Source organism: Pteropus alecto, unplaced genomic scaffold (assembly GCF_000325575.1).
Source record: "Pteropus alecto unplaced genomic scaffold, ASM32557v1 scaffold20, whole genome shotgun sequence".
Taxonomy (NCBI): Eukaryota; Metazoa; Chordata; class Mammalia; order Chiroptera; family Pteropodidae; genus Pteropus; species Pteropus alecto.
In genome coordinates this window covers 36,234,856-36,254,644 of record NW_006436298.1, presented here as the reverse complement: position 1 = coordinate 36,254,644, position 19,789 = coordinate 36,234,856, and the positions used below count along the sequence as shown (strand labels likewise).

The 19,789-nt window shown below is 35.0% G+C and overlaps 1 protein-coding gene across 1 annotated transcript; it reads left to right on the top strand.

Annotated features, from left to right (window-relative positions):
* The first annotated feature begins 299 nt into the window (after positions 1–299).
* On the top strand, positions 300–15,585 carry STARD4 (StAR related lipid transfer domain containing 4). The gene is made up of 6 exons (XM_006913278.3): positions 300–453; positions 6,483–6,597; positions 7,539–7,588; positions 11,053–11,179; positions 12,050–12,164; positions 13,067–15,585. The coding sequence occupies exons 2-6, from the start codon at positions 6,493–6,495 to the stop codon at positions 13,294–13,296; spliced, it is 627 nt and encodes a 208-aa protein (XP_006913340.1). The 5' UTR covers positions 300–453; positions 6,483–6,492; the 3' UTR covers positions 13,297–15,585.
* The last annotated feature ends 4,204 nt before the right edge of the window (positions 15,586–19,789 follow it).

Here is a 19,789-nt window from a genome sequence, read left to right as displayed (position 1 = left end):
AGACACTCCGCCCGAGGCAAACCCACAGGAAACCCCAGACCCGCAGGAAACCCCGGACCCGCAGGAAACCCTGGCCTGCCTCCTGCCAACACGCGGAATCATTCCATTTCCCGGCGACCAATCAGCACTCAGCACGCTGCCACGCCAGCCAATCCAAGCAAACACACGTTGCTCGGGCCAACTTCTGCGGCTAGCCCTCCGGGCACGGGGTTCGAGACGGGGGCACGGCTGGAGGTTGACCCGCCTTCCCGTGAGGAGCTTGGTGCCTTCAATTGGCTGCGACCGGCAGTGGCTTGACGCCCATTGGCTGCTGCCGCTCGCGGCTTCGGCGGGCGGGGAAGCTGAGAGAGCTCTAAAGCGTCAGTGTTTCCGAGAGCGGCGAGTCCTGTCTGGGTCTGACGCGTCTGGGGTCTGACGCGTCTGGGATACGCATCACTCCTCGCTTCTTTCCAGGTACCCATGCGTAGGGGCACAGAGTCGCGGTGGAAGTGTGGCTGCCTGGGGGGCGGGCGGCGGGGGCGTCCGGGGCACCCAGCCCGGTGCGTTTTCCTGGAAACGTTGTGGCTAGTGGGGTGAGGGAGGCCGCTGTGAAGGGTGGGGCTGGAGGACCCCGGCGTCCGGGCGGATGTGGACCTCACAGGTGAGAGAAAAAATTGAGAGGCCCAGGGAGGAGAAGGAGCGAGCTGGAAGGATCCCAGGGCTTGCACCTTGCCTCCCTACACTGCTCGCCAGCTTAAGGATGAAGACAACGATTAGGCTTCAGTTTCTTCATCTGTTAAATGGGGAAGGCACAGTAATCTCGCTTCTAGGGTCGTGGTGAAGTTTCATTGAGGTCACAGGTGGTGAAGTTTCATTGAGGTCACATTCTGTGAAGGGCACAGTGCTTCCTGGTTCTTAGTAGATGCACAGAGAACATAGTATCCATCCTCTAATGTCAAGCTTTGGCTGAGATGTTGATGATAAGAGAGCGTTTTCCAGTGCTTATCTTACAAGTCAATGCTAAGTGTGTTAACTCATGTAATTCCTCAGTAAATTAATGTCACTATTATCCCTAATTTACCATCAAAAAATATTACCTGAGCTATTTTGTGTTCAGAAACCAGGACAAAATATGACAAATTCATTACGATGTCAGATTTTTAATGTAAAGTCTTCTCCAGCCTGTGATCAACTTTCAGCATTTTACAAAACAGACTTTAGCCTCTGAAGGCAGAAGGCTTGGGTTGGAATTCTGGTTTCATCACTTATTTGCCATATGATCTTGGACAAGTAACCTAATACCCTGTTGCTACTTTCCCTTTCTGTAAAATAGAGAAAAATAATGGGATAGGCTCTTAAGGGTCTTTATGAGGATTAAATGAGATAATATAAAGTGGCCAGAAAGATTGGTTGCATAATAAATGAAAAAAAATATTGTTAGCTATTATTATTTTAAATAAGGATTAGAGCATTAGGACTTGAATGTTAACTTGGACTCAAAGCTGTGATATCATTAAAATTTAATATTGACTTAAATGTTGTAAAAAGCCTCAACATTGTTGTAAGGCTTGTACTAAAATAAGCCCAAGTGAGCACTAAGACAGAGGAGCATTAGTCACATTGCAGAAGTAGGCTTCCTAGTTGTCATTCTCAAAAATTAAAAAACTACTGTATTTGACTGAGTTGAAAAAGCTAAATTACCAATTTAAGATTGATTGGAAACCAAGCATATACTGAAAATTTTAAGTTAGGTGAAAATATACTTTAATTTACAAGGCCTCGCTTGGTTTGCACAACATTTTGAGGAAAATATATGGCATGTTAAATTGAAGCTATTTACATAAGTGAAATCCATGTCTATCTGTTAATGGGAAGTTAATTCTGATAGGAACTTCTTTATCAAGTGAATTCTTACTTACTCCTACTACATAAGTCCAAATGGATTTTTATGGCATTTACTATTTATTAGTGGTTAAGATGTTTATGATGTTCCATAGTTAAAATAGAACCTAGGACCGTTTCACTGCGACACATATTTGACAATAATTGGAGTTGTATTGGTCGAAGACTATGGTGATTATACGTGGCCTCAAGAAAAATTTTAACTGGGAAATCTGCCCCCTCTATAATGGCAGCCACTATCTATACTAGTGAGCACTTCAAAAATGTGGACATAGAAAACATGAACAAAAAAGGTTAAAGTAGGGAAAAAATGAAGATGGACATTACTCAGCTCTGAGTAATAGAACTGTCAAGAGCATATAACCTTTTATATGGAGCTGTTAGATTCTGGTAACGTTAAGTGGTATATGTTCTTTCTAAAAGGTAAGTGATGGAGTTGGAGAGTTTCCAGATATAAGGTCAAGAAAAGGAATAAAAGAATTAGTAAAAGGTAGTTCAGAATGGTGTTTAAAAAAAATTTTTTTTTTTGACATTCTCCACAGATGAAGATTGCAGTAGGGCTTACTGTATTATTTCCTGTCAATTAATGTGAGTGCCCTGTTATTTTAGGAGAGTGTCAGGCCTTGGTAACCCCAATATTGTCCCTTCTTGGTTCTGGCATATATTTCTAGAGATCCTCTGTCATGCCATGGCTGCCCACACATAGATAGTTTAGACAGTAACCATCATTCCTTTTTTGACTTAAGCTTGATGAAAAATATTCATACAAGAAATAACTGCCTGGTTACTTTATTGGCTAAAAGAGAGCTTTCCAGGTTTATACTTTGTTGTTTTCTTTTCCTGCCTCCTACTCCGTCAGCTTTAAAGTGTCTCGTTAATAGGAGTATTTAATGTTTTAGTGTCTGTTATTGTCGTAGTTTATTTAAAGGGTAGAATAAGTTAACTTTGAGAGCAAAAACTGGATTACATCCATTTTTCTAGTTCTGGGATCTGGTAAATACTTGATGCTTGGGGAATAAAATAGAAGACCTCTGAGGAATTGTTTCATTATGGTAATGAAAGTTTTAGTCATTCAGAAAGTCAAGAATGATTAATATAAATGGGCCAGCTTAGATATCTTGAGGCCTTCTGTTTTTTTTTTTTTTTTTCTTTTTTATTCACTGGGTTCCTACCGTATACTAGATGTAAGGATTATAACATTGAACAAGTCACATTTCCTGCTCCAAAACATTTACAGTTAAGTGGGAGAAGATGATAAAGGAATAATTACATTACAGAGTTGCTGTGAGAAAACATTGGAGAGGGAACCAACTTTGTCTATAGGGGAATCCAGGAAAGAAGAGTAGAAATTAGGTAATGAAGCTCAGTCAGCTCATAAAGGGCCCTAAGCCATATTAAGAAATTTGGATTTTATAATGATCAGTAGGCGTGAATGATTATTAAGGTAAGCACCTTAAGGATTCAGATACTCATCTTTATAAGTATTTTTATTGCTTATATTTTGCGTGCAGGATTTGCAGAGATAATATTATCTATGATAGTAGCTTTCCATTTCATCTTTGATTTTTATCAAATCATTTTTTAAAAAAATTATCTGCCAACCACAGGAACTTGGCAGGTGAACTTTGGGCTTAAAGAGTATTGTTTAATTATAATGATCTCAGTAGTAGACAAACAAAATTTGTTTTGCCAGTCCTCTAAGAACTTGTGCTTGTTTGTAACACACCTTTGAATAAGGTCATTGTACGGCTATCAAATTGGCAGTCTGTCAAGTGGAAATGGAATATATTCCTGACAGGCAGACTTTTTGAATTAACTCATCCACTTTTATTCTGCGGGTAGGATCTATACTTATTATACATTTTGTGTCACACAGATCCTAAATTTCGTATTATTAAAATTTCTATATATACTTTCCCATGTTTTTGAAAGGATATGCCACCCCAAAATATACCACTTTGGAATAAGGATTATTTTGAGCTGAAGGCAATTAGGAAAGAGCAAATACAGAAAGAGCTGTTTTCCCTCCCACTGCCTGCCTAAAAGTGGGACCTAAACTTCCTTTTGTGAAGGTCTTCCCTTTCCCCTCTGCTGTACTAGGAGAACAACTCATCACTGGAGATAGAAAGTTGGCACCAAGATGGTCTACACAAACAAACTTTACTAAAAGAATCCTATCTTCTATTAGTTTTCTACCATATGTTTTCCTTCCCATAATTTACCATCCCTGGAAACCCAAACCCCTTTTCCTTTGTCTTGTCTTATCTTATCAATTTATCACCCTTTGTTAAAATGGTACATAGGTCTCTGGGCTGGGTCTAACTTGTTCTTTGGGTCTCCACTTATTTTCTGTGAAGGCCTCTGTGCAGATACAAATTAAAATGTTAACAATCACATAAAATTCGTATTCCTTTTCTCCTGTTAATCTATCCTTTGTCAGTTTATTTCACAGGTCCCAGAGATAGAACCTAAAAGAGTAGAGAAAAAAATTTTTTTCCTCCTCTACAGTTCTATATCATTTAGTGTTTGTGCTAATGAAATATTGACTACAACATTGATTTATTTCTGTCACTTTTAGTGTTTAGATTAATAGCTCTCAACCTTGGCGAAATAACAGAATGATCAGTGATGCTTTTTAAAGGACCTAGATTTCTGGAGCCAACCCCAGAACAGATCCACTAAATCAGACTATTTGGCAGTGAGTCCTGAAACCTAACACTTAAAAACAGTATTGAAGAAAATAAGAAAACACGAGGCAGACAGAAGTTAAAGTGGTTAAAGCAATTCTTATTCAGGAGTTATTGTGATGGGAAAAAGAAACATCAGTATAGATCTGGGCTCCCTTCTGAATAACGACAAGGACAAGTGGAGCTTTATAGCCAAGGAGCAGGGTAGGTGTCAGTGGGTGGAAAAATTACTATGAGGAAACGTTAGGGATAAGGGGGATTCTGGATAAATCAATTTGATAGGATTCCTGTAGAAGGCAGGCCAGAGTGGTAAGATTGAGGGTAGAATGAGAAATTTTTGAGAGTGGGGGAAATTTAAACTGATTCAGCAGGATTCTTGCTAAAACTGGGGGCTAAGGACAAGCCTAGAGCTAAGCCTAACCAAAAAGAAGACTCAGAGGAACCTAACTATGGAGTCTTTGTCAAGAGCAACAACTACTACAAAATATAACATAGGTGATTCTGATATATGCATCCGTAGTTGAGAATTGCAGCCTTATTCTCATAGATGCTTGAGGCTTGATATTTCATTTAGACTTTTTTCTTGATGAGTCTATAAATGGGAAACTTCCCCAAAAGCCTTTTCTCCTTTAGGATTCTACTGGAGAGTACCATGGCACCAAAAGGAGACAGAGTTAAGACCAAATAATTCTTGTTTTGAAGCAAACACACTTCAACAAGGATTAGGGGTCTCTTGTGATCCAGGCAGTGTTCTAGTTGATGGGTATATAGTGGTGAATAAGGCAAACAAGGGCCCCTGCTCTATTAGTTGGGGATGTGATGGCCAAAGAGTAGAATACAATAAATGAGCACCAATAAATGAACAAGTTAATTTCAGATAGTGATAAAAGAAGGCTATAATAGTGACTTACGGAAGGCCGTATTAAGGACAGGAGTTTTAAACTGAAATTGTCATTATCAGTTATTGGTCATGCTCAGATTTGGGATCCTAGTAATCCAGGCAGAGAAATTGCAAGTACAGAGGCCCAAAGTCAGTGGCAAGCTTGGCCTATCTGAGGAACAAAAAGAAAACCAGTAGGACAAGAACATTATAGGCAAATGGGTTATGGTGGTATGAATAGAATTCCATTCATTCCTATTAAGGGTGATTTCAAGGCTTTTGACTTTGAACAACTGGCTCAATTACCATTTTAATAGTAAATTGTGAAGATGGGAAGACTGAGACAAATTGAGGGGAGCATGGATGCCAATTAGGCATGAAGCTCTAAGTAGGCTTCTAGATCTGGGACTTTGGGATGGTTTTGCTCTTCCTCTCTTCCCTTCTCACCCTGGGTCTTTCCACTTGTTGGCCTCTGGCTAGCCAGAGTTTTTGCATACCTGCATGTTGATCAAAGGCTCCCAGCGTGATTATTCTAAAAGAAACCTGCAAAGGGAGCATGGACTTTTCTAACCTATCCTGGGAAGTCATGCAGACTCTACTTCTTTATGGGAAATTCCACCTCTTGTTGGGAAGTGTGTCAAAAAACTTGCAGCAGTGTTTCTAAAACCATCGCATTACACAATCTCTTATGTAAGTTTATTACCTTGATCTGGAATTTTATAATATATTCCTTTTTACTAGATTCAATTAGAGAAAATAGGGTTGCATTTTATTTTTTATATGAGTTACTTTAACAACTCAAAATATGCGATTCTCGTCCCTATGTGTTATTCACTTTAGGAGCATTTAGAAAACAAAACCTATGACCAGGTCCTACTCTCAGAGTTTCTAATTAGTTGATTTGGGCTGGGGTCCCGGTATAGATATCTTTTATAGTTCCCCAGGTGATTCTATTGTGAAGCCACATGTGAAACCCACTGTCTACTGCATCAAACTCTGGTGTTTGTTGATGCTAATCTTGGTCTCTGTAACAGGGGGAAAAATATGGAAGGCCTGCCTGATGCTGCTGCTTTTGCAACTAAACTTAAAAATACTCTCATCCAATACCATATCATTGAAGATGATAAGTGGCGAGTCGCAAAGAAAACGGTAAATTAGTTTAGTTACTTATATTTGGGGTATACTTCTGTCTAATGAATTGGTTGATGACTTTCAAAATGATATGGAAAAATATGGACCGTACTTCAGATGGATTTGCAGAGTAGATAATTTTGCTAAGAAAATCGATGGTTTAGCAAGTCATAAACGAAGGAACCTAGTAATCCTGCACTGTTTTCCTTAATTAGTTCTTTAGATATTGGACATGAGAATAGACTCTTGGCAGCAAGAGAGTAAAGTGTAGCCTTTTAAGTCAACAAATAAAATGTATCATTGTCAATTTAAGGAAGTATAGCAATTGATAGTTTGGAGTAGTTTCAGCTATTTAAACAAGCTGGCGAGGGTGCCCAGTTAGTGGTTTTTTTTTTTCTTTATACCAATATGACTTGCCTAAACTATCACATGGCTGAGTGTTGACAGAGTCAGCCCTAGAACTCAGGACTCTTCCAGTTAAGTCCTTAGCTGTTCTGATATTCAGAATTTCTTAGGAAATAACCAGAAAAAAAATGTAGGGACTAATTCAAGGTAGCACTATCATAATAGATGTGAGTTGTTTAATATTGTAGAAGACATAAGCAAGTTCAGAATGAAATATTTAGCATTCCTAATGTCTTAAGTCTAAGTGTGTCAGTAGATAAGATTGGAATAAGGCAAATAATAATGAGATGGTGCCATCACTGAATCTTCACAGTGTTTGGGTCTCATTAAGCTATTGAAAAATCTTTTTTGGAGGTCTATAGCTTAAGGATAAAGAACTTTAGGAAACAGAGGAAATTCAAATATGGATCATTTGATGGCATAAATGACTTTTGTGCATATCCGAATATTAAGTTTTATTTTAATGCAAAGACCAATGCTCTAGACTTATGAAATTTCAGTTTTATATTCAAGATTCCACTTATATAATGATCAACATATTTTGATTTTTCTAGAAAGATGTAACAATTTGGAGAAAACCTTCAGAAGAATTTAATGGATATCTGTAAGTAAATTCTAGTAGTTTTATGTAGCTCTTAAGACATTGCTCAACATTTTACACATACACATATTTACGATCACTAAATGATCATTGCCAGTAAAATTTGGTCTTTGCTTTTAAGATTTAGACTTTCTGAGAAGCATATCACCTTATGAATTCAAAGCCTTATTTTTTAGGATCATAAATAATGATATCAAAAAAGAAAGAGAGAAGGAAATCAAATGACTTAAGATATTAATTTCTTAGCATGATATATAAGATCCTTCTAATACTCTGCATTTACTCAGTGCTGTAGCGTACTTTATGCTAAGAATTTACCTTTAGGAAGTCATTGGAAAGATAATAGTTAAGTATTTGTCTCTTCCTTCATAGCATTACTTATAATATTAAAAATTATAAACAACTTGAATAATCGACAGTTGGAGAATGATTAAACTTTGGAACATATATGATATTTTGTAGTGTTTAAAAAAAGCACATTTTCAAAAATTATTTAAAAACATAAAATACTCAAGATATAATCCAAAGTGAATAAAGCAGAATATTCGACTGCATGTAGCACAATTATGAGTTGAGTATATATTTTTATATATTGATATGTTTCTATCTAACATCAAATACATACCTCTAGATGGTGATTTTATGGGTGATTTTTATTTCCAATTTTTTGATATTCGCATATAGTTGAACATGAATTATGTCTTTAACCAGAAAAAAATACTGTTTTTCAAAGCCAGTGGGGACAATTGGCTTGTGCAATTGGAGTGAATGTTCACATCCTTGGGACTCAGCCCCTTTAAAAATTGAAACTGGGGTCTGGCCCCACTTAACTATATACAGAATGTTCTGAAGTGTAATACCAGTGATAGTATTTCTAGAAAGATGAGTTATACAATATAATACAATATTTATGACAAGGACAGGGAAACTGGAGTTGAATTAACATTGTAAGCAAGTATGGAAGTTAATTCTCTGGATCAGTAATTCCCAGTGGGGGCTGAAAAGTATAAACAGTCTAAGGGAGCATTATGCTTGGTGATATGAAAGGATTTCATACAGGAACTAATATTTGAGCTGAGACTTAAAGGAAGAATTAGAATTTCTTAGGGAATGAAGAGGACTCATTCATATACCAGGCAGAGGGAATTGCATCTACTACATAAATACAGATGGGAAACACTTTAAGGAGTTTGTTTAGGGAAGTAGAAATTGTAATTGTAAAGCTGGAGCATAAAGTATGGGGGTGGGGAAAGCATATGTTTGCAGGATTTTTGAATGCTAAACTAAGGAATTCAGTATCACACTTAATCTCTGCTCAACCTCCACCCTCATGTCCCAGGTCCTCAAAGGATTTTGAATTTACTCTGATAACATTGTGAAATTAGCATGGAGAATTCAGAGAAGAGGTTTTACTATGGGAGTCCACGTCTAACTTCTTGAAGTTCCACCAAAATTGTATACAAAATTTTGTGTCAGTGTGTATATTCCTGGGAAGACATTTGTCTTCTTTTTTCAGATTCTTAAAGAGATATGTGATCAAAAGAACTAGAGACTAATGCAGTGTCCAATTGGACACAGAATACCCAAACTAAGTCCAAAACATGGGAGTTGAAAAGGGCAGAGATAAACATGAAAGAGATGACTACTAACATTTATTGAGACCCGAATATTGTTCTAAGCACTTTACATTTAGGAAATCATCCTGATAAAACATTGTGACTTCTGAATTCTGACTATTGGAATGGGTTAAGAGAAAATGAAGAGTGAAAGTCGAATTTTAGATTTCTAATTTGAGTGACTGGATTAATTTTTATTACTTCCACCCCCATCCTTTACTGCAAGTTAGAGACCCAGGAGAGAAGAGCAGGTTTAGGATGGGGGAGATAGTGTAAGTTTGAACTTGATAAACTTATAAAATGATAAAACAGCATCAGATGCTTTAAAAACAAACAACAATGACCAGCCCCTCTACCCCCCTCCCCAATGTTGCTAATAGGATTGAAGCCAGTTTATCTCCTATTTCTTCTCTTTTCTTTCCTCCCTGGAGGTAACTGCTGTCTTGAGGTTGTGTGTATTATTCCTGTTTCATACTTTGACCATGTGTGTGTTTCCTTTAATAATTTGCTTTTAATTTTTCCATTCAATATTATGTTGTCAGGATTTAGCCATCTACTCTTTCACTTCTATATGAATATACGCCAGTGTGTTTATCTGTTTGCAAATTTATTGCCCACTGATAAATTTTAGGTTGTTGTCAATTTATAATGCTATAGTAAACTTCTGGGTATCTCCTACACATGTGTGATTTTCTTGGGGTGTATACCTGGATCTCAGGGATACACGTCAGCCAAGTTCACTAGACATTGCCAAATTGTTCTCTAAAGTAGTGGTAGCAGTTTGAGAGTTCTTATCCCCTGCCATTCAATACTTGTTATTAAGTTTATAATTTCTGCCGATCTGAGGGATACAAGATGGTATCTTGTTAGTATTTATTTGATTATGAGTGAAGTTGAGCATCTTTTCCAAATTTATTAACATTTCAGATCAGTCTTAACATGTCCTTTGCCCATCTTTGGATTGCCTGTCCTTTTTTTATTGGTTTATAGGAATTAATTATATAGTAATTAATATGTCTTTATATGTGTTGCACATATCTTCTTTTAGTCCGTGACTAGTTTTTAAAGAAGTTACTTATTTTTCCATTTGTGCTATACAGGTTTTAAATTTTAACCATCTTGTATTATTTGTTTGTGTGTATTTTGTGTATTAAAAAACAAACAAACAAACAAAAAAAAACCCTGTATCCTGAGGTGGTCACTTGTATATTTTTCCTAAAGTTTTAAAGTTTTGCATTTTACATAGTGGTATTTAGTCTATCTGGAATTAATTGGTTTGAGTGGTGTGAAGAAGGGATTCAGTTTTTATTTTGTCCATTAGGATAACTGTTGAATCCAAGCAGCATTTATGGAATAGTACATCCTTTCCCCACTGATATGTAATGCCACCATTAAAATATGTCAAGTTTTGATATTATTTATGAGCCAATCCTGAGTTTTCTATTCCTCGGTGACCTATATTTCTGTTCCTAATAAAAAGTTTTTAAAAGTCAGAGTAAAAATATGTGTATACTAATAACATATTAGAGCATAACTGAGAAAAGAATAGCATATAAAATAAATGGAAGCATTACAGTGTTCTGCAGATTGTGGCTACATCACACCTTAAAGGTATTTTACTATGTTCATAATAATGAATAATATAGACTTCAGATCTCTTATTAGGTTTGAGGACAAAGTACATTCTGATAAAATAATTGATAGAACTTAATTTATCAGAAAAGTTGTTAGGATTTACTCCTTTAAAAAAATTTTCATTAATTCTTATTCTTTTTGAAGTTAGCTCTGAACTACGAGGGCAAGCTGAAATTTTTTCTATTAGCATTTGACTTTAATATTTGTTTTCTCCAGTTTCAAAGCTCAAGGTGTTATAGATGATGTTGTCAATAGTATAATAGACCATATACGCCCAGGTCCCTGTCGCTTGGATTGGGACAGCTTAATGACTTCAATGGATATTTTGGAGCACTTTGAAGAGGTATGTTTAGAAATGTTGTGTATGTATGTGTGCGTGTGTGCACGGGTGAGAGAGAGAGAGACAGACAGAGAGAGAGAGAACAAGCATGTACATGTGGGCGTGAGCACGTATACACACTTGCATTCATTGCTTTGAGAATAAGTAGTGATGGCAAAGCTCTCACAGGGGAAGTCTTGCTGCCTTTTAAAAAGCTTGGGTTTCCTCATATTAACTAATGAGTGTTAGTCAGAATTGAGTTTGTTTTCCTTAGTATCCTTTGCTGCTTAAGAAAATTGTCAGTATCTTTAATTGTAAAACTACTTTAGGTTCTGAAATTTAAAATTCTGAAAACATCACCATCATAATTAGTTTTCTAGCTAATTGTATATAGGTTTTCCATTAATATTAAGCCAAAATCAAAGACTAAAGATAAAAATGCCACCATAGGCATTAGGGAATTATGTAATCAGAGTGGCTTGCTCTTCTATTTTTATTAATTCAGTTCTTGCCTTGTTTGAATTTCTTTCTTGAACCATTTGGTGTTTAGTCAGTTATTTGTGGATTTTATCTTAAAACACCTACAGTCTACACTACCTACTTCCATGTTAAATATCATATAGGATACAAAGCGACTGTATTGAATTAGAGATTCGGATACTGGGTAATTTACCTCTATATTTTGATTATATATTTTCTTCATGTGCATACATAGCAGTGAGACTTAGACCAGAGATCTAAATCTGTCAAGAATTTACTACAAGAATTGTTATTAATACTAATTATAATATACTTCAAATGAGTATTAATTTTTTTACTAAAGATTAACTTATGATATATGAATCTTGGTATGTGTTTCTATAGTAGTGACACCGGTTACCCTTTCTCTTTCAGAATTGCTGTGTGATGCGTTACACTACTGCTAGTCAGCTTTGGAATATCATTTCTCCAAGAGAGTTTGTTGATTTCTCCTATACTGTAGGCCATAAAGAAGGGCTTTTATCCTGTGGTAATGATCTCAAATCTTATACTTCATTTTATTTTAAATATTTGAGTTTTCTAGGCTGGATGTTTTTTTCTATGCAAGAAATATTTTTAACTTTCATGCTTATTTTATAATCACTAAGCTTTGTTTGCAAATGCTGAACCCTAGGAATTAAAATAATAATATCAAGAAGTGTTCTGAAATCTTTCTGATAAATTTTTATTCCCAGTTACATGGTATCCTCCAGGTCATAACTAACACATATGGACCACATTACTGCCTTTAAGAAAGAGGTCCAGTAAATGGATTTCTTTCTAAAGAGAAAACAGAAAACAGCTTCTTGGTCATATACGTAGCAAAAATAGACTTGGTATGTGTTAGAATATTTTTCTTTCCTTGGGTTATATAATATTTTTCTTTCAAAATTAAAAATACTGCTGTTAGAAGGTTCTTGCTTTCTGAGATATATTTTATAGGTAAATTAATATTTTTAATGTACATAGTTGAGTTGACAGTTATAGTTAAACATCTACTTGTTTATTCTTAATCAGTCAGTATCAAAGCTGGATATGGTAGCGCCTGTAGGGAGAAGTGGTGGTACCCTAGTTTTATTGGCACCTTGAGGCCTGGATGCTACAGTCAAGATTCTTCATTTCCAAGGAGTTACCAAGATGCCAATAGATATCATCTATTCTGAAGGGATTAGAACTTTTCCCTTACCTTTCTACTAGCCCCTTGTCCAAATTCTATTTGGTAATATTTTTTGTTCGTTTGTTTTTCCATGGTCCCTCTTGGGGCTTAATTTTCATCTACAGGGATAAGAAGAAAAATATTTAAATAAGAAATCCAATAATATTTTTAACGAGAGTTTTTAGACTAATGTCAGTCATTGCTGTTAATAGTATTATTTTAAAATTGCCTCGTAGGGATAAGTCTTGACTGGAATGAAAAGAGACCAGAATTTGTTCGTGGATATAACCATCCATGTGGTTGGTTTTGTGTTCCACTTAAAGACAATGCAAACCAGAGTCTTTTGACAGGCTATATTCAGACGGATCTGCGCGGGATGATTCCTCAGTCTGCAGTGGATACAGCCATGGCAAGCACTTTAATCAACTTTTATGGAGACTTACGAAAAGCCTTACAAAAAGCATAATGTGTTTGAACTTGTAGCACTATGGTCCCCTAAATCAACTCTTTCTCTCAAACTACGTGGCCTGTAAAAATCATTCTTACCTCTCTTCTGCATAGCCTGTAAAAAACTTTGAGATGTTTTTGGTTGATTTTATTCCTAAACTAAATAGTTATTTAAGATAGGGCATTTCAGTTTTCTTACAGTTATTTGCACATTGTTTGGTATAGCAATGTGTCTAGGAATGGAGAATATGACAGAAATCCACCAAGATGTAGATGCCAGTTCTTTGACCTAAACTCTTAAGAAATTGAATAGTGCCTCAGTGTGAATTTTTTGGCTGTTTGGAAATTGAGAAAGCACAAGCTTCATACTGTTAGGTTAAAATCATTTATTTTAGAGCTTTATGAACATTTTATATAAGTTCTAATTTTTTTGGAGGTTAAATGTTAGTGCTTTACTTTTGGTATGCTCTAAGAGTTTGCCAATATCTTGTACTAAAGAAAAAGCTCTTCTCTATATTTGATAAAGATAAACTTCATTGTCAGTTGACTTACGCTACTTTAAGTTTTGAAAATACCAGAAATAAGAAGAGAATAGAGTATCATAGAAACTATGGATACAATACAAATGCAGTTCAGTTTTGATACCTAGATTATTTTGTGGGTGTCTTTAAAAATATAGTTGTATCTTTATGTGCATTTATTTTGGGAGTCTTAAAACATTTAAACATGAATAAGACAGTACAAAAACCTGCCTATTGTGTGCTGGGGTCACCACGTTGATTGGGCAGTAGTCTGGGTTGTGTGAAGTGGCTGGTGGTATCCTGTATTCAACAACAGAGAATCATCTCTACAAAGTCAGTTCAGTGAATGTTCTGTGTATGTTTCAGTTTTAAAAGTATCACTCAACTCATAAACTATTACTAACTACTTCATAAACATTTACAATTGTGATGTAACCTCAGTCTGCAACTATAACAAATGTATTCATAGATTTATCTAAATGCCTGAGTTATTTTATAACTAGAATGGATCATAATAGGTCCTTGATTTTTATGGCTGCCTTAAACGAACATTCCTAAATGATTTTAACGTTCCAAATGACTCTTTGACTTTTGAACTATCTACCTAGTTTACTTCTAAAATTAGAGCTTGAGGCAATTCATTGTGTTTATGCAAATTTTTATATGTGTTTATGTTTGTATACATGCATACATCTTGAAATCTATTTCATTGTTCAGTGTGAATTCTTCCTGTGTTATTACTGTTCCCATTGTTTTCTTCTTCTTTTTTTTTTTTTTTAATATGGGGTAAAGTGAGCTCTGGAAATATGTGCTAGAGAAGCCACAAAAAGCACAAGAATATATAGTGAGTGGTTCAAGTCCATGAAGGTTTAATCTGTGTTTTACTTTAATGTGTTTTCCTGAGTGAAAAGAAAGTGTGAATTATAGTTCTTTAAACCTATTTTGATGAAGTGAAAAAATGTAGAACTAGTTTTTGGTTTTATTTTTATTTTTTTGCTGTTAGAGATAATGATGTTCAAAACAAACAAACAAACAAACAAAAAGGTAGTAGCACCAGAGTATCCATGGTGAATAATCTCACAGTGTTTAGATTGAAAATAATTTGTTCCAAAGTCTGACAGAACAATTCATAAATGATCCTGTATTCTTAACTTGAAATTTATTAATCACCAATATTCTTTTCTAAATTGACTGTAACTTTTCAGTTGCTGGATTTGTCTGCTACTTTTTTTTCTCCTTGCAATAGGAAAAGAAAACAGCAGTTTAGCTTTCAGTTTCCTATGGAAATTGTTTATTAATTTGTCTTCATGTCTTTTCTTTTATTTGGTTTTATTAGTGTAGGGTAGGAAGTTTCTTATATTCCAGCATACTAACTGAGATGAGGAAATACCAGTAGATATTCAATTATAAAGTGCCTAGACTGGGTAAAGGGATTTGTGACAGTATTGTACATTTACAAGGGCTATCAATGCCTGGTCTGGGTTTCTCTAAAGGCAAATAAACTTCGACTCTCAGCTACTCTAATGTTCCCTTTGTCCTTTTCAGTTTACACCTCCAATTAGTGGTTCCATAATCCATTATTGAATTTGTGGACCCTCTGCAGGTAGAAGGATACTCAGAAAATTTTTAATTGCAATATCGAGTCATACGGTGGATTGACAGTTATATTTGAATTACCTGAAATTTATATGCATCTTCTAGATGGCACTTTAGTGCTGCTAGGCTCTAGCTGTGTACTTAAAAAAAAAAAAAAACAAAAAAAACCCAAAAAACAACTCAGGTTTATTGAGGTATAATTTACATGCTATACTATTCACTGGTTTTAAGTATGCAATGCAGTGATTTTTGAATACATATAGTTGTGTAATCATCACCACAGTCTAGTTTTAGAACATTTCATCTCCCAAAAATATCCCTTTTGCCTGTTTGCAGACTCATACCTAACCAAAGTTTAGCAGAGTTGCCAGCATACAGAACATGATGAAAAAGATTAGAGTAGATTTTGTTTGGTTTGTTTTTTTTAAGACTAAGAGGTATATTTGAATCTAAGCTCAGATGTTATCTCAAGTCATAATGATAAAACATTTAACGATGTGGATTGGGGTTAATATTAACAGATATTGAGTCTGCTATTTCTGTAACAGTGCTGTAGAATAAAAAATAATGTGAGCCATATATGTCATTTAAAATTTTCTAGCAGCCACATTAAAAAATTAAAAAGAAATAGCTGAATTTTAATAATATGATTCTTTTAACTCAGTAGATCCAAAATGTTATCATTTCAACATATGATCAATATAAAAATTATTAATATAGCTTATATTCTTCTTTTATACTAATTCTTAGAAATATGGTGTGTATTTTACTAATTTGGACTAGCCACATTTTAAGTGCTCATCCATCTGAGGCCAGGGGCCTATAGCGAATAGTGCAGTTTTGTAGTATATGTATTAATTTGTCTTTAGAATATGAAGTAGAGAATTTCATAGGATTACTCTCTTAAATGCAAAATCTTTTCTGGTCTCAGGAGCCTTCAGTGCTTAAATGGGGACTTCTAAACATTAGAAATAAATCAGTTAGTAGTTGTCAATAAAATAGAAATTACAGCCAAAAAAATTTTCTTTAAAAATAACTTTTCATAGGGCAGTTTATGGAAGAATATAGTCTGCCTTGTTAGGTAGTTGATTATTTTCTCTAGCTTACAGCTAGTTTGCATTAGAAATGTGTATACAGGAAATACTTGGCACTGTACTGTTTTTAGTACATGGTACCTGTTTTTTAAGGAAATAGTTTCATATAAGAAATAGTATTTGTCATAAATGATATTTTGTATGAAATATTTATATTCATAACTCTTGATTAACTCTTGAAGTTTGACACAATACTCAGCAAAAATAATTATGAGAATTTAGTGTTCTGCAGTTATATATAATATAAACTTCTAGAGTATTAAAGAGAGATTGTAAGTGTTAAAGATCTCTTCATTTCACTATTCATTGAGGTTGGATTTATTTGAAACCATAGATTTCTATGTCAGAAATTATCTCCCAGTTAAAAAAAGCTTTTAGGTATGAGTAATTCCCTTTGATACAGGTAAAACTTTACATGTTTACTCAAAAGCACACTAGAATCCTCAGAATCCGGTTAAAATCCAGTTTCTTTTAATTTTGTGGATACTGTAGCTATCCCAACCCAATGGATAAATTAACAGAACCCAGAGAAATTAAGGGAGTTGACCAGGTTTCTGTTAGAACCTGTCGTATAATTACTTCTCTAATGTATCTTCTATGCCTTTCTTATTCAACTCGTAGAAGTGGAGGATGGTGGGATCTGAACATAAAAGAAACTTTAAATTAATCCCAGAGCACAGGACATTAGAATTATAATTTCTTCATTATTTTGTTGTGTCCAAAGATTTTACATGTATAATTAAATAAAAATCCATCTCTTGCAATTCAGTAGAAGCTATGCTAACTATATATATAGATTTTATTTTTTAAGTTTACAATTCTTCTATGAGCCAATATGTAAAACTAGAATCTTTATTAAACTAAGAACATGTGTTAAATAAATAAAATGTGTATTTATTTTTCAATTGCTATGAAATATATCAGAATAAAATTTCTAGACACTTATAACTGATCATTGATACTGTCTGTGTAAGTTGTTTTAACCTTAAGTCTGACAAATAGTTTCATATATCTGAACTTAAAGTATATAATTTAACTTCCTGAACTTTTACAAAAACAGATATATAAACTGGGAACTAAAGATCAATAATGCACATGCTAATCTCCTGCCAATGTCTCATATAATATTAGCCACACTACTGCTAAATCTTGATTTGCTATTTTATAGCCAGGATGATGATGACTGTATTCTGCTCCTACAGTAACATATGCACAGGATTTATTGTACACGTGTCGAAATAATTGTGTTAATTTGATTAGGAATTGTGATTTCATTTGGAGTTGAAAAAAGCTGCAAGTGATCACAAAGAAACCCTTGACTATGTTATAAGATAGCAGTTATGGATACAGTGGGCAGTATGCAACAAAAAAATATGACTATTAAATGGTTTAAGCAAATAGGGAGTTATTTTTCTTGTTTAATAAAATGTCTGGATATAGGTAATTGTTAGTGTTTATCAGCTCAAGGACGTCAGAGCCAGTGTTTCTACAGTTCACTTCATCTTTACCTCATAGTAATAAGGTGACTGACTAGTGCCGGTAATTACATGTGCATTCAAGTCAAGAAGAAGCTGAGGAAGGCATGATACCACTCACCTGTCTATTCTTATCAAGAAAACAGAAGCTTTCCCAGAAGCCTCCAATCACTTTTCTTTCTAGTAGCCTAGGTCACATGACTACCCCTAGCTGTAAATGGTGAGCAGGAAGGCCAGCATAAGGATTTCCGGCCTCTTGGAGGAAGGAACCATAGCATCTCTCAGTGGATCGGTTCTGGGAAGTGTATAAGGTTCCTCCAGATGTCAATAGGAAAGTGATAGACTCCCAAAATAGAAATGAAAATAGCCAAATAGTCATTCACTCTTTCATGAAACATTTATTGGGCCCCATCTCCATGGCAGATGCTACATAGCTATTCTTAATTGAGGTAATGAGGTGATGGTGCTTCCTCTATAGGTTAATGATTGGTGTCACATGGCATCCAATGTGAACAACCTATGTTTATAGTACACCGTGTTTCTATTCTTTTGGAGCAAAAGATCCACGATGGATGAAGGCACTTATAACTAGAAGATGACAGAAAATTGATGGAGAATGTGAACTACAAATGTATCCCTGAAGATGATGGATCCACGCTACTTGTCAGCTGTAGAGGTGATTAGTGGCGTGTAGTATTCTGATAAAAATAAAAATAGGCTTTTTACTCATCATTTGGATGGTATTCTTTTTCAGGAGATTTACCTTCCTGCTTAGGTAGTGAGCTTTAGTGACATCTTTTAAGTATTAGTACATGGTACTTATTTTTTCAGTACATGACAGCTGATTTTTTATTAAAAAAAAGTCCAGAAATTGTGTAAAACTAGACTGAAATAAAAATATGTTTCAAATAGTCAAAAATGGACTTGCAAATGGGAGAGGTTTTTGTTTTGTTTTGTTTTTCTCGAGCAATTCCCTCAACTCCCTCAGTTGGCAACTCACTGTTTAGGCTAAGCGTCTTCTCAACAAAGTGAAGATTTGGAATATAATGGTAGCAAGCTGTAAATCAGAGGGTAAGCTTGGCTGTCATATTCCTCCCCGTCAAATATTTCGCACAAATGTTTGCTAATTGATTGGTCAAGCTCAAGAAAGACTCAGATCTTTTTATATCTCCTGCTAACAGTCAGTTTAAAAGTTAAACGTGTTTTTTACCCTCATTCTCAGGTCCTGTAGGTTTGTAAGCTTCATCTTGAAGTGACCACTAAATATCATTTGCCCCAACAATTCCACATTGGGATTATTTCCTTAGGAAGGACTTCTCTGGACACAAAAGGCTTTATGTAGTGTTAGAAAAGAAACATGAGACTGGAATAATTATGCAGCTATCAAAATGTTTGTGAAGATTATGCAAAAAGTGCTTGTGCTTTAGCACTAGGTTGATACAAAAAAGTTACAATGATCACAAGTCTGGATGGAAAGTGTTAATGATAATTTTATATTTTTCTGTAGTTTCAATTTTTACAATGAAAAATCAGTTTTTATTTGAATTGCTGCATTTACTTTGTACCTAGGCCAGGATATAGGTAACCCAGATTATTCTCGTCTTAGCCAATAACTGACCTTAGATAAGCCATTACCTTTCTGGGTGTCAATTCTCTTTGGAATGATTCACCTTTACATTTCAGATGTAAGGAAAATGTCCATTGTGTCACTCTTGAATTGTAACATTTCAAATCACAGAATGCAAAGTTTTGATGAGACTCTAAGATGATTTATTATCATACTATACATGCAAACTGCTTTATAGATTTCTTGGCAGCAAGATTAT